The sequence below is a fragment of the Bos taurus genome, chromosome 4, assembly GCF_002263795.3.
Source record: "Bos taurus isolate L1 Dominette 01449 registration number 42190680 breed Hereford chromosome 4, ARS-UCD2.0, whole genome shotgun sequence".
Lineage (NCBI taxonomy): Eukaryota > Metazoa > Chordata > Mammalia > Artiodactyla > Bovidae > Bos > Bos taurus.
The window spans coordinates 95,230,939-95,242,950 of NC_037331.1; the positions used below are offsets into that span (position 1 = coordinate 95,230,939).

At 37.7% G+C, this 12,012-nt stretch overlaps 1 protein-coding gene across 7 annotated transcripts in view; it reads left to right on the forward strand.

Moving 5' to 3' along the window:
- Window positions 1–10,995, forward strand: part of MKLN1 (muskelin 1) — a 391,857-nt gene extending 380,862 nt beyond the window's left edge. For 6 of the 7 annotated variants that reach the window (XM_024990572.2, XM_024990571.2, XM_059885486.1 and 3 more), the window contains one exon: window positions 1,265–10,995. In XM_024990572.2, the coding sequence (XP_024846340.1) occupies window positions 1,265–1,386 (122 nt within the window). In that variant the 3' untranslated portion in view covers window positions 1,387–10,995. 7 annotated transcript variants of the gene reach the window in all.
- The last annotated feature ends 1,017 nt before the right edge of the window (window positions 10,996–12,012 follow it).

Genomic DNA, 12,012 nt, shown 5'->3' on the forward strand with positions numbered 1-12,012 from the left:
AAATGATAGATTCCAAAGCTGTGTAAAGATAAGCTTGGAGATCCTACTGTGCCAGAAAGCGAGGAGGTACTCAAAAAGTAATGGAGTAAGTCAGAAAGAGAAAAACAATTATCATATATTAATACACATATATGGAATCTTGAAAAATAGTACTGATAAACCTATTTGCAGTGCAAGAATAGAGACGTAGATTTAGAGAGCAGACCTGTGGACATGCCACGAGAGGGTGGGATAAATTGAGAGGATAGCATTGACATATATGCAGTGCAATGTGTGAAACACTGGGAAGCTGCTGTATGGCACAGGGAGCCCAGCTCAGTGCTCTGTGCTGACCTAGAGGCTGGGATGGGGGTGGGGGCAGGAAGCACAAGAGGGAGGAGATACACGTATAGTTCCAGCTGATGCTTCTTGTTGTACGGCAGAAACCAACACAATATTGTAAAGCAATAACCCTCCAATTAAAAATGTTGCTTCCATCCTCTGGGAGGACATTCTTCTGGACTATCTGAATTTTCACTCAGTTCTTTGAGACTTCTTCCAGCTCTCAGTGGCATAATGATTTTATACTGATTTCTAAGTAAGTGTAAGTGTCAGTCGCACAGTCACGCCCAACTCTTTGTGACCCCATGGACTGCAGCCCACCAGGCTCCTCTGTCTGTGGGATTTTCCGGGCAAGAATGCTGAAGTGGGTTGCCATTTCCTTCTCCAGAGGATCTTCCCGACCCAGGGAACGGACCCAGGTCTCCTGCACTGCAGGCAGATTCTTTACTGACTGAGCTACAAGGGAAGCCCACTGCTTTCTAAAGACCCCTTTAATTTTTATTAGATTTTTATTATCAAAACAGTTTTAGTGGCCAAAAACATTAAAAAGAAAAGAGATGAAAATTCCTCAGTGGACTAGAAGAGGAAAATGCTTACAAAGAAAGGAAGAGAAATCAATATTAGTTACTAAAATACTAATCATTCTGCTGGGTGGTATTCAGATAAGTGCACTTAATCTGTACTGTAAAGGTTATGACATAAACAGGATTATCACAGATTTGTAGCTGAGGAAACAGTTGTAGAAAGGCTGCTTACTTTACGTAAGATCATACCATTGCTGTGTCGCAGAACTGGAATCAGAGCCCATTGCTCTCCAGTTTCAAAGCCTGATTTGGTTTTGATTTTTCCATTATACATTGCTGCTTTTGTCAACTAGCTTTACTGTTATGTGTAGAGCGTTAAACACAGTGGATGAGTTTCTTTATTATCTCTCTTTCACCAGGCTTTTCGGACGTGGATCACACCTATGCTCAAAGAACTCAGCTCTTTGACACCTTAGTAAATTTCTTTCCTGACAGCATGACTCCTCCTAAAGGCAACCTGGTGGACCTCATCACACTGTGACTGAAGAGTCTCTGGACAGAACTGGAGCACAGGAGTCTGCTTTTGGTATTCTGGATTTCAGCTCTGTTGACTGACAGTTAGGCTGCAGTGACTGAGGACTGCACCAGAGTTTTGAAGGGATCTTTGCTGTCACAAGTTTTAACCCTCTTCCTTCACACCTGACCTTGACCCCGTCGTCCTCATCCCATTCCTAAATTAGGCTAATAAAGTGAAATTGGTATATACTTTCCATTAAATATATATTTTTTCTTTAACTTTTAAGAATTCATGAGTATAAAAGAAAAAAATAATCAGGCAGTATACCCTTTTCTGATTTTTATTTCATTTTTCTAAAATTGGGACAAGTAAGCCGTGTTCACGGACTCAGTGCTACAAGGATTGGGATTTTGTTGTTGGCTTGTTTTGCCCTTTCTTTCTTTTTCTTTTCTTCCCATTTCACTTTACCTTACATCACCCAACTGCTTGTAAGTGATTTATATCATCTGTTACCTCTGTACTTCATTCTTAACAGTATATAGTTCTGTAGGGCAGTTGCTGTATGTTTAAGTGATATATGTGTCTTTGTTGACTAGAGTCTTGTATTACATTACACAGTAGGAGGGACAGAGGGCTCCTTGTCATAGAACTAAAAGGCAAAACCTGAGATTGATCCACGTACTTATCTAAGATTGGTATATAGTATTCCTATAATGATACATTTTGTAGTGATTATTACAAAACTTTGAGTCACAGAAACCTTAAACCGAGGAGAGAATATACTTCAGAACCTTTAAGGGCCATTCTCAAAATTACCAGCAGGAGGATTCTGGTTGCAACTGGTACATTCATTGATACTGTTCTGGAAGAAAAGGACTCCTTCCCCTGGCAGAGCTATTCAGGGCCAGGGCTTCAGTTTCTTCTGTATGCTGTCAGTTTCTTCCTACAAATGCTATCTGTTTATAGCGTTTCCATTTGGGAGAATGGGTTCCAGAGCTGCGTTTTTTCCATACACATTAGCTCCCTACGTCTGCTTCTATATACTGATATTTTAAAGAATAATGGTTTGTAGTCCAGTGGACTACAACTGACAGGCATTTCATATAACACATAGACCAGGCTTTTTTTAATAGAGAAAAAGAAAAATAATGGTGCAAATATTTTTTTATTTAGAAGAAAGGCAGTTCCACAGTTCCTTTTGTTGTGAAGATTGGAGGCTTGTATTCCATGAGGTGCTGTGGAATGTGGCATAGGAAACTTAAACCTGGCCAAGAAGTATGCTGTATGCAACTGATATCTACCAGACTTAAAGCAGACTGAGTATAATAAATGTCTACCAGTCCAATGGCTCTTCCAAGTGAATGCCTTCAGAGAATTTAGTATGTCCCAAGTAGCAAGGTTAGGCCTCACCAAAGAAGAAATTGATTTGCACTCTTGAAGAGTCTCATGTATAAGAATGAGACTTTGAGATCCCTCTTCAGTTAGTCATTATTGCATGATTTCTCATCTTTTGGAGATGGGTAGAAATATATCTCTCCTACTCCTAGCCTTGAATCTTGGAGTCCTTGGCTTTTCAAGCATTCCAAAGCAATCAGTAGTGATTTATAAAACAATTAGATTTATGAAAGATACAGTACATAATTCAGGAAGTACCGAACTATGTAGCTGCAGAATAACCCATTGACTTTACAGGTGAGCAAGTAGAATCTACTTACTACTTATACAGTTCCTTAAAAGATTTCCCTAAGTGACAGTCAAGAACATAAAACATTATTGTTCATATTATAATCTAGTGAAGTCTTTTTGAGGAATCAAGTACAAATCAGTGAGTTGATAGGAAAGAACTTGGAAAGAATTTCTAAATTTAAAAGCTCTAGTTTTACTCACTGTGATTTCTGGCACTTTTAAAGACAGTAACCAAATGAAATTCTGCTCCCCTCCACCATTTATTTTTTTTATTTATTTATTTATTTTAATTTGAGGATAGTTACTTTATTATGGTGGTTCCCCCCGCCCCGCCCCCCGCTTTTTTTTGGCCATTTTTTTTCCTGTAGTTCTTTAGGTTCCGTATTTGAAGGAAACTTAGTTCTTGGACTCAGTTATTTTGTTTGCTTTTATTTTTTTCCCTAACTGACTTTCTACTGATTGTTTTCTAAATACTCTTGTTCTAATTTCATCTTTCCTCACTTTAAGTGAAACCTTTTCTCTTTTTTTCACTTCTATATATATTTATCACTAACGTGTTAAAATAGGATTGAGTCATAGCAAACCATTTAGTGTTGCTTAAGTGACATAGACTGTATTTAGGAAGTTATTGACTAGGTAAATCAGAATTTGTACCCTGGGGCAGTGCTGGTAATGATTGCAGGAGAATGTAGGGCTTCATTATACCCACCAAGATTGACACTCTGCTCACTTTTGACATCTGAACCCTGATGTGTAACTTGTTTATATATTTAGTGAAAAGCTACATGTATTTCCAAGTATTCTAGTAGTATACAATTTAATTTGGTATTTATATACATTGTTCAAGTAGCCAAATATCTATGCTTTACTACTTAAAAATCCTTTTATCCTAGCTTAGTGAGCCCCCATTGAGACACCCTGGTGCTAGATGCGTTCGTTAGTGGAGTACAGTTTGCTCAGTTTCCTTACCCCTGACTTCAGCCTCATCCCCATTTCTCCTTTTTCCACTGGAATATATTATTCCAGAATAATAAACTAGAAATAGACTAGGCTCTAACACTATCTTCAGTGCTTGTACCTCGTGATAAATTAATTATCTGATTTGTAAGATACTTCCAAAATGCACTTGGATCTTGTGGAATGACAGAGACCTCATGTGGCCAACCTGAATAATTCACATGTATTGGCCTCCTGTGAAGCAAAGGAATTGAGACTTGGGTGCCTCGCTCTGTGCTAAAGCTGACAGTATTAACCTTTAGCAAGATTGTCTTCTAGACCTGGTTTTCTTTAAAACTGATAGAAAACATTAGAAAGTTAATACACTGATTTATCACAGAAAAGCATGTTGTGTTTAGAGCTCAGTGTTTTAAGATTATAAAACTACATTCATCAGTGAAATATGTCTTGAACATAAATGATTTGCCAACTTATCTTTCTAGTGGATCTCTTCACATCTGCCTTAAAAGTGCTATTTAGAGATACATTAATAGAGTTTCAGATAATAAAACAGTTGTAAAATCTAATTTATAAACAGAAACTAGTTTGAGACACAGTGCTAGATTGTGAATGATACTTAATGGCTCAAAAGCACTTATAAAGCAGTGTGGTTCTGATTTTGTTTTCTGAATTAAACTCAGTGTCATGTAAGGAGTTACCCTATAATTATTCTTAACACAAGATGAAATTCATTAGGTAACTGTGGGGCGTTTGATTATTTCCTAGCTGAATGTCGTGCTACCTCTTTAGCTGGTTGGGTGTTACAAAGCACTTGAGAATTACGGTTTGAAATGATTTCTATGGGAGAGGATCATACAATGTGTACTTTAAACATCATCAAGCTATTAAAAAATATACCCTTTGTAATCTTTTTTTTTTCCCTCTCAAAAAATACACGTTCATACCCCAGTCACTCAGTGGTAAAGAATCTGCCTGCAATGCAGGAGACACAAGAGATGCAGGTTCAGTCCCTGGGTTCGGAAGATCCCCTGGAGAAGGAAATGGCAACCCACTCCAGTATTCTTGCCTGGAGAATCCCATGGACAGAGGAGCCTGGAGGGCTACAATCCATAGGATTGCAAAGAGTTGGACACGATTGAAGCGACTTAGCACATGCAGTTTCAAACTTTTGCAGAAATTCTAGCCTGAACTTTAATTAAGTTTTAAATTCTTAAGATAATCCTTAATCTGAGGTACACAGGCTTCTTAGAAAAAGTTCATAGTTACTAGAGGAGTAGTCATAGAGAGTCTGTATATAACAGTAGTTGTAGATTAGGTCTTCAGGTTCTTTCACTCAAATTTTTTGTATTCCTTATTAGTCAAATAGCATTATTCTTTTGCGATTTTTGACTATGGCCTATATCTCCCTGTGGTTTGTATTAATGCTGAAATGATATGGGTGCCCCAAACTTCTAATCTGGAGGTAATTCAGTTGAAGGTGGAAATTTTGATGTTTGTTGAAATAATTAGGAGCCAGCTAGATCAGCTGATGATATCAGTCAGCACTGTTTGTTTTGACAGGGAGAACTCATAACTACAGTTATTGATTTCTTCACTAAATGCTCTTTTTATTAAAAAAAAAATGCTGTCTTAAGAGATTTTATTTATACATAATTTTTAAACCTTGATTTCTTCCTATCCCCCAAATACTATGAATTATGCTTCCATTATTTTTCTTAGCAATTATAACTTTATTCGGGGCTTTTTCAGCCCTAGACTTCCTGGGTTTTCAAAATCATTCTGAAGCAAACATGCTCTTTTATCCTTGATAATGACAATAGATTAGTGAAATTTAAAATCATATGTTATTAAAGAATTTATAATGTTCAGACACTGCTATAAAAGTGCTTGAATCATTTTCATTTGGGGGATAGTAATATGGCTTATAGCTTATAGCATTCTTTAAATGAAGAGCCAGTGTTGCTTTGCCTGGCACTAAGAAGTATAGTTATACTATAGATGAGGTGCAAGTTTCATAGCAGAGCTCATGGAATTTAGCACATCACCAGAATTTTCATTTGCCTGTTGTCTTTGTATTTCTTTGCCTCCTTCCCCCTATTCTTAGAGCCTCCCTGGTAGCTCAGCTGGTAAAGAATCTACCTGCAATGCAGGAGACCCCAGTTCGACTCCTGGATCGGGAAGATCCCCTGGAGAAGGGATAGGCTACCCACTCCAGAGGTCTTGGGCCTCCCTTGTGGCTCAGCTGGCCTCCCTTGTGGCTCAGCTGGCAATGCTGGAGACCTGGGTTCGATCCCTGGGTTGGGAAGATCCTTTGGAGAAGGGAAAGGCTACCCACTCCAGTATTCTGGCCTGGAGAATTCCATGGTATAGTCCATGGGGTTGCAGAGTCGGACACTGAGTAACTTTCAGTTCCCTATTCTTACCTCCCCTGAGTAGCACTGATTTTCTGCTAAAGTTGAATTTTGTGTTAAGAATTGACTTTCAATTTCTGAGATAAGTGAATATCAGGAATAGCTTTAATTGCCATGAAATGATTGGTATTCTTTTTTTTTTCTTAAAATAGTACAGGGACTTCCCTGGTGGTCTAATGTTTAAGCTTCCGTGCTTCCAGTGCAGAGGGTGCAGATTCGATCCTTGGTCAGGGAACTAAGATCCCACGTGCCTCTTGGTGTGACCAAAAAAAAAAATAAATTTTTAAAAGTGTAGTACAGTCTTATAAATGTCTCTTCCCCTTAAGTATGTAAATTTAGTGAATTCCCTGGTGGTCCAGTGGTTAGGACACCACATTTTCACTGCCAAGGCCCTGGGTTTGATCCCTAGTCAAGGAACTAAGATTCCATAAGCCATACCACATGGCCCAAAAGAATAACAACAACAAAAACAACAAAGAATGTGAATTTAGCTCAAATTTTAAATAGCTAAATCCTACCCAGTCATTGCCAGTGATAAATCCTGTAAATTCTCTGACAGTAGATTTACAGCCCTTAACCTAAGGAGCCATTAGAAATGATAGTAAACCAGATTTTCTCGTAGAACACAGAGATGCCTTTGTGGGAATCTGTATTTTTTTTTTCTCTTAGAACTCTGAAGTTACAGATCTTGAACTCCAGTTCAATTCATAACGTAAAAACCTGAAAATCAAAGGGTAATTCTAGTTTATCTTCCACAGTAGCCATTTTCTGGAAGTAAGACTTCCAAATACGTACTATGGTGTCCTCAAACACTGCCTAACTTTATTGTAAACACAGTGTTACGTGGATATTACCTGAGAGCCACAGGGTTAGCAACAATAAAGGGGGAAATGTTGAGTAAGGAAATAGACCAGTTGTATCACTTGGAATTATGAACTACTTTGTCTTCTCTTTCTTTTTATCTGCTGTTGAAACAGTTTTGATGAACTATTAAACAATTATATGTAATGTCCTGTTTTGACTGTTTGGCATTTTCACTTGAAAGTATTGAACTTCAGGAACAGATCTATATAGGAGATTTGAGGGTTTGTTAGAGAAGGAAAACTAGAAGCTTTTTGCCCATGGATTTGAAGGTCCACAGATCTAAATGAGAAAGAAAGTTCTTCGTTTCTAACCATAAATTAATCTATTGCAGTGCTGAGAAGAAGCCTGTCAAAAGGGATGAAAGCTCAGTTATTCTGAACAGTCTTTAGAAAGCGGCATTTCTTGGTTAGTTGCTTTTCTCACTGTCCCAAATAGCTGATGCAGATCTTGAAACAGAAAATCCAGTTATAATGGGCTCTAGATCTTAAAGTAGGTGAGCAGTTTCTTATATACAGCCAGTTCCTTGATAAGGATCCAGAGGAAAAACCAGCAATAAAACATTTTAACACACAAATTTTGGGGGCTCCCAGGGAACTTGTTTTTTTATCAAGTTTAAGCTGTTGCTGCACACAGCTCTGTACCATCTGGGATGCTAGCATTCACAGCAGTTAGTCTGGATATCTGAGCTGTCTGCCACGCGAATACCAACCTGAAAAGATCGTCATTCTTCAGTTTCATTCAGTGCTTAATGAATGCAAAATTAATTGGCAGAAAGGAAAAACACTGTGTGATGTACTGAACAGGCCTTTGTGCATGATTAAGGAGTTACTCAAGTAGCCAATTTTGAGCTTAATTTCTCTCCTTTTGTTAACAAATCTCAAGAAAACCTTTGTTACAGTTCAGCTAGTGTCATGTGGTTGGCATTCATTTTCTAGCCCTTTAGGAAGAAAATTATCATTTCATGCTTAACTTCTAACCCATACAGAATTGAACTGATATCAGTTTAGTTTCCGTGTTTTAAAATAAATAAATTATACATACTCTAGAAAGTCTCTGTTTATTCAACTTTGCCAGGAAGTAAATGAGTTCTGGGCTTGGCATTAGGAGTACTTAATAATTTTGGTTTGTTCTTTAGGTTTCCTCCCCATCTGTGAAGTGACTGCATTAGAGAAAGTAGCTAGAATGAGTTTAATTCCACGGTAACTGGCAGAGCTCTGTAAATTCATTTTGCAGCAAAGGAGATCAGATTTTGGCAAGTGACTGTTTCAGCATGTTGCCTTGTAGTTGGCTGTGTTTACCTTCTTAAGGTAAAAGGCGGGGAAACAGGACAGAATGATGGACATGAGTCTGAGTGAACTCCAGGAGTTGGTGATGGACAGGGAGGCCTGGCGTGCTGCGATTCATGGGGTCACAAAGAGTCGGACACGACTGAGCGACTGAACTGAACTGAACATTTTTAAAATTGTGTACTTTAAAAGTCTTAGGATACTTGCACCTTTATAAAGACTTAGCTTAAATTCACTTGGCTTTTCTGGAGACGCTGGTTTGATTCCTGGATCTGGAAGATCCCCTAAAGAAGGGATAGGCTACCCACTCCACAGTGTTCTGGCCTGGAGAATTCCATGGCCTGTATAGTCCATGGGCTCGCAGAGTCAGATACGATTTACACATACACATTAGCTATAAACCTCAAATTTGATAGTAGAATATCAAAGTCTAAAAGTTTAAATGTGAGCAATCTTCTGTGGAGAAGCTATGTTTTTAACAGTCATGTATGTAGTCTCCTTTTTGAGATTTTTTTTTTCCTTTCCCAGAAAAATGATTTTGGTAACCAGTTTTAGAACAATTTTTCCCTCAATTGTAAACCACACATTTAGAGAAATAAAAGTGGACTCACTTTCTTAAGCATTACATTTAGCCTAACCAAGATACACTGTGATTGTGTTATTCTTTAAGACAGCTTGCTTTTCTGACTTGTCATAAAATATCTTTTGAAGTGAACAAATTAAATAATATAGTATTAATTTTCCGTATAGCTCAGTTTAGAAACTGTAAAGAGACATTTTTCTGTGAGCAGATTCTTTTATGGAAATAGGTTTTTGTTTATAATGAGATTTCTTCCCACAGCTGAGTCTGCAGCCTCAGAAGAAGAGTATAGGAAAACTTAGGGCCTCCTTTTCTTGTGTTGGTCTTGGCAACAAACAATATTCCACCTTTTCAATGGAAAAGATGGGAGGTTGGGGGGGTTATGAATGCAGCTTGGGAAAGATGTTAGAGTTTTTTTTTTTTTGTCAACTCTTAGAAATTAGAAGTATCTCTTGGCCAGAAATTAAGATCCATTTAGATAAAGATAGAGCTAGATCCTCAGAACCAAAGTTGGACTGCAGATTAGGTTGAGCAGAAAGGTGCAGCTCATCCACAGCCAGTAGAATCTGTCTTTCTGGATCTGCTTATTGACGCTGTGGATAGTTCCTTCTCTCTGTTAGAACATCTCCCAGACTGGAAACATGGTGTTAGAGCAGCCAGCTCATCTGAAAGTTGAAGAGTGTTAAACATCTCTAATGGGACTTTTAAATAATAACATTTATTGGTTTTGTATTATTATGTTTATCATAGAAATTTAGAAAATTACAGAGTGTGAAGAAGGAAAGCCACTCTTATTTAACTGTTGAGACTTACTCATTTTACTTTACTTCTGTTACCCTAACATGGTAAAGACCAGGAAAAAAATAAAAAATCTTGACACAGCCATTCCATTGTCCACAAGCACTTTTCCTTTAAAACATTATCCTTTTTAGATAAGCCATCTGAAAATAATTGTTGAAATGTAATTTTTAAGCCTAAACTATAGATACTAGATACTACCCAAAAGCTATATAGGGAGCTGCCTTGTTCAGGTCATTTGAAATTTTATCTCTAAGATTAATTTGAATTTTAAAACGCTTTATGTACCATTATAGACATTTGGAGCATATTCATAACAAAGAGCTTTCTGTTTAGATGGACTTTATTTTAATATAATTAAACTCACACCTAAGAAGGATAAGGTACTTTTCAAAGGCCAAGGGAAAAGCAGAGAAGAGCAAAGCAAAAGAAAAGAGATGAACATAAGTATATAAATAAGGAGTCCTCGACACAAGATTTCCCTTACCATGCTTAGCAACTATCTCTCCAAAAATGTATTTCTCTGGTTATCAGCTAAGATTTAGGAGCTTTGTATTTCATGAGAGTCCTTTTCTTAATGTATGAAGGAAGAAACTACAACCTTTCAGGGTCCTACCCCTTGGCCTTTACTCTCCTCTTCTGTAGCAACACGGATCCTGTAGTGGAGATCATGAGATAGGTCTGGAACCCCTGGCATGGGCCAGCTAGAATGTTTAAACAGAAACGTTTTGGGGGCATCAGGTATCCTCTGACATCATTAGTGTTCTACATTGCTGGGCTCTGTTGAGTGTGCTCTGTAATCTTCCTCACCCCGCTCATGATCCTCTGTTTTATCTCACTTTTGCCCTCAGTATGGACTTTTTAGGGTTTTGTTTTCTTTCTTAGTATGAGTAATGTTCTGATCCCAGGTTTGGTGAATGTGTTAACACTGCTTTGTGAATAAATAGATGATCTGCTGAACAGTCGCAGTTGTAGAATTACGTTGTATGTAATGTACATATGGAGAAAGAATGTATTTTGTTCATTTTCTTAATAAAAAGTTATATATGGACACTACAAGCTATTTCTTGTGTTTGGTAAAACTTGTTTTGAAGTCAACTTTTGAAATACCTACATACTTTGTAAATACTTTTACAAAGTTAATATTTTCCCTCAAATAGGTGAGTTTTATTCAGGCAAATTATATACACTGTAGAAGACCTTGTTTTCAGTGTTGAAATGACGCTCTGGTGGATCTTACTGAGTTTCTAGGGGAAGTTTCCTAAAGAGCACTGGTAAGTAACTTCATAAAATGGTGTTTTCTTCGTCTACTGTTAATGACCAGTCCTACTTTATCCGTTTTGTAAATCTGGACTTGGGTTTCCCAGGTTTTCTTTAAGTGGGGGCATGCTTGTACAAGTTAGGAGCTAGAAGGAAAAAAAACTGAACTGAAAATTAATTGTAGAAAAGATAATAAAGAGAATCTGAAGGCTGGTAAAATTCTGGATCCCTGTCTCCAAAGAAGGGGAAGAAATTTTAAGGGCTGATCCTTGAAAAAAATAAACTTAGAAATATGCTCAACAAAGATAACGGATTGTTTGGGCTGAGTTGTATGAGCTTTCCAGACAGACTCTTACAAGGAGCTTTCCTCTTGGCCCTTTCTATCTCCTGGTCTGGTTTACATTTTTCTTGGCTTTGTGTGTGATTCTGTATTCTGGTGTTAGTTGTCCACTGATTTTATTCAAAATAGGGATTATGTTCTCTCACTTTACAAATCAAAAATAATCCATTTTACTAGAGTGTGCTTTGAGCATGGCCTGTAAGTAACATTTCTCTGTTTTCAAAACAGGAAAACAGTGAGTGGTGATAAGGTAAGGAATTGGCCTTTCCTGGGTTAATCCTCTAGAGAATTAAAAGGATGGAAATGTGGGTCACCACCTCCTCTCCCTTGAGGTATTTGTCATCTGGTGGGAGGGGAGCAGTCAGCAGAGAAGGCTTCGTGTTTAACACAGTTGAGACGGTAGCTGCTCCCATATCAAGTGTGGATGAAGGCCGTCAAGTTACATTCTGTCCAGAAACATTCATATTA